The sequence below is a fragment of the Halyomorpha halys genome, unplaced genomic scaffold (assembly GCF_000696795.3).
Source record: "Halyomorpha halys isolate HHAL.00 unplaced genomic scaffold, Hhal_1.1 Scaffold1562.1, whole genome shotgun sequence".
Lineage (NCBI taxonomy): Eukaryota > Metazoa > Arthropoda > Insecta > Hemiptera > Pentatomidae > Halyomorpha > Halyomorpha halys.
The window spans coordinates 73,071-74,344 of record NW_027114097.1 but is presented as its reverse complement, the minus strand read 5'-3'; the positions used below and the strand labels follow the sequence as shown (position 1 = coordinate 74,344).

At 46.5% G+C, this 1,274-nt stretch overlaps 1 protein-coding gene across 1 annotated transcript; it reads right to left on the bottom strand.

Moving 5' to 3' along the window:
- Window positions 1-244: 244 nt before the first annotated feature.
- LOC106690062 (uncharacterized) lies at window positions 245-991 on the bottom strand. The gene has a single exon (XM_014435332.1). The coding sequence runs from the start codon at window positions 989-991 to the stop codon at window positions 245-247; it is 747 nt and encodes a 248-aa protein (XP_014290818.1).
- Between the last annotated feature and the right edge of the window lie 283 nt (window positions 992-1,274).

The window sequence follows — 1,274 nt, the reverse complement described above, 5'->3', positions numbered from 1 at the left end:
CCTGCCAGTTTACGAACAATTCCTCGTAAACTACAACAAAAAGTAAAAATAAAATACCATTCTATATGTTACAAAAAAAAAATTAAAACTAGATACACACACTTTGACAAACTTAATCTAACATTTTGCTATTTACACAATTTTTTATCTACATCTTAAGGCTATTTACACTAGTCTCCCACTCACACTTTTTCCTATTTACACTCCGATACTACAAAAAAAAACGAAAATCTGTATATCTGAGCTAGGAAGGAGGCACTCCAGGTGTCTCCGGAGTTGTTATCGCTGGGAATCTTAATTGTTCTACGTGAACCGTCCCCCTCCTTCTTGGTTCCTGTATACTCTCAATGGTTACCACGTTATGTTCCCTAATGGTTATCACCCGGAATGGCCCCTCATAGCGCCGAGATTCCTTGCTCCTATTGGACCCTAAACGGTGATACACGACAGTCCCAATTCTAATGTCTCCCATCACACTACCACGGTTTAGATTCTGTCGTTCCACTCGCCGACGTTTCTCCCCTTCTATTCGCCCTCTCGCTTTCTCCCACAACTGCTGCATGACCACCCCGTGATTCACAATTTCCCCATCCGCCTCCGCCGTGTCCATAAAGTTCCTACGTCTCCCCTGCAGGCCAAGGAGGACTTCAAAAGGTGAAAACCCCGTAGCGGTATGAATGGAGTGATTATACGCGGCTATCGCCCTTACCATTGCCTCATCCGGCTCCAGCCCTTTGTCCGCATGATATACCAGCAAATGTTCACTCAGAGTGCTATGCAGTCGTTCTATACCCCGTCTACTTTTAGGATGACCTGGGGTGTTAATATGCCAGTCTACCTCTAACGTCTTCATCTCTCCCCTGATTGTGGCATTATCGAATTCCCGACCTTCATCAGAGGAAATTAGCCTTGGGACCCCATACAATTGGAACCATGTTCTCAGCGCTACTATTACAGCCTCCGCTGTCCTATCTTGAGCCAGGTGGGCCATGGCCACAATGCTAAAGAGGTCGATGACTGTTATCCATTTGAACCCTTTCCATGTAAATGAGTCAATCTGGGATGTCACTAAGTGGTTCCAATGCAGTGGGTGTTTCCTCTTCCATGGCCTTAGGCGGGTGGCGTTCGTACTTCGTACTGAGGCATATATTGCAACCTCCTATCACTTCCTGGACCGCCTTCTTCATTCCCCACCAAAAAAGCGACGTTTGAGGGCCTGTAACGTCTCGCTCACCCCGCGATGATGGTTTTCCTTGGTGGTGAGCTAGCGTAAC

What these genes read in the sequence shown, in the direction of transcription:
- LOC106690062 (XM_014435332.1), bottom strand. Translation starts at nt 991, where the DNA reads ATGGCCCACCTGGCTCAAGATAGGACAGCGGAGGCTGTAATAGTAGCG.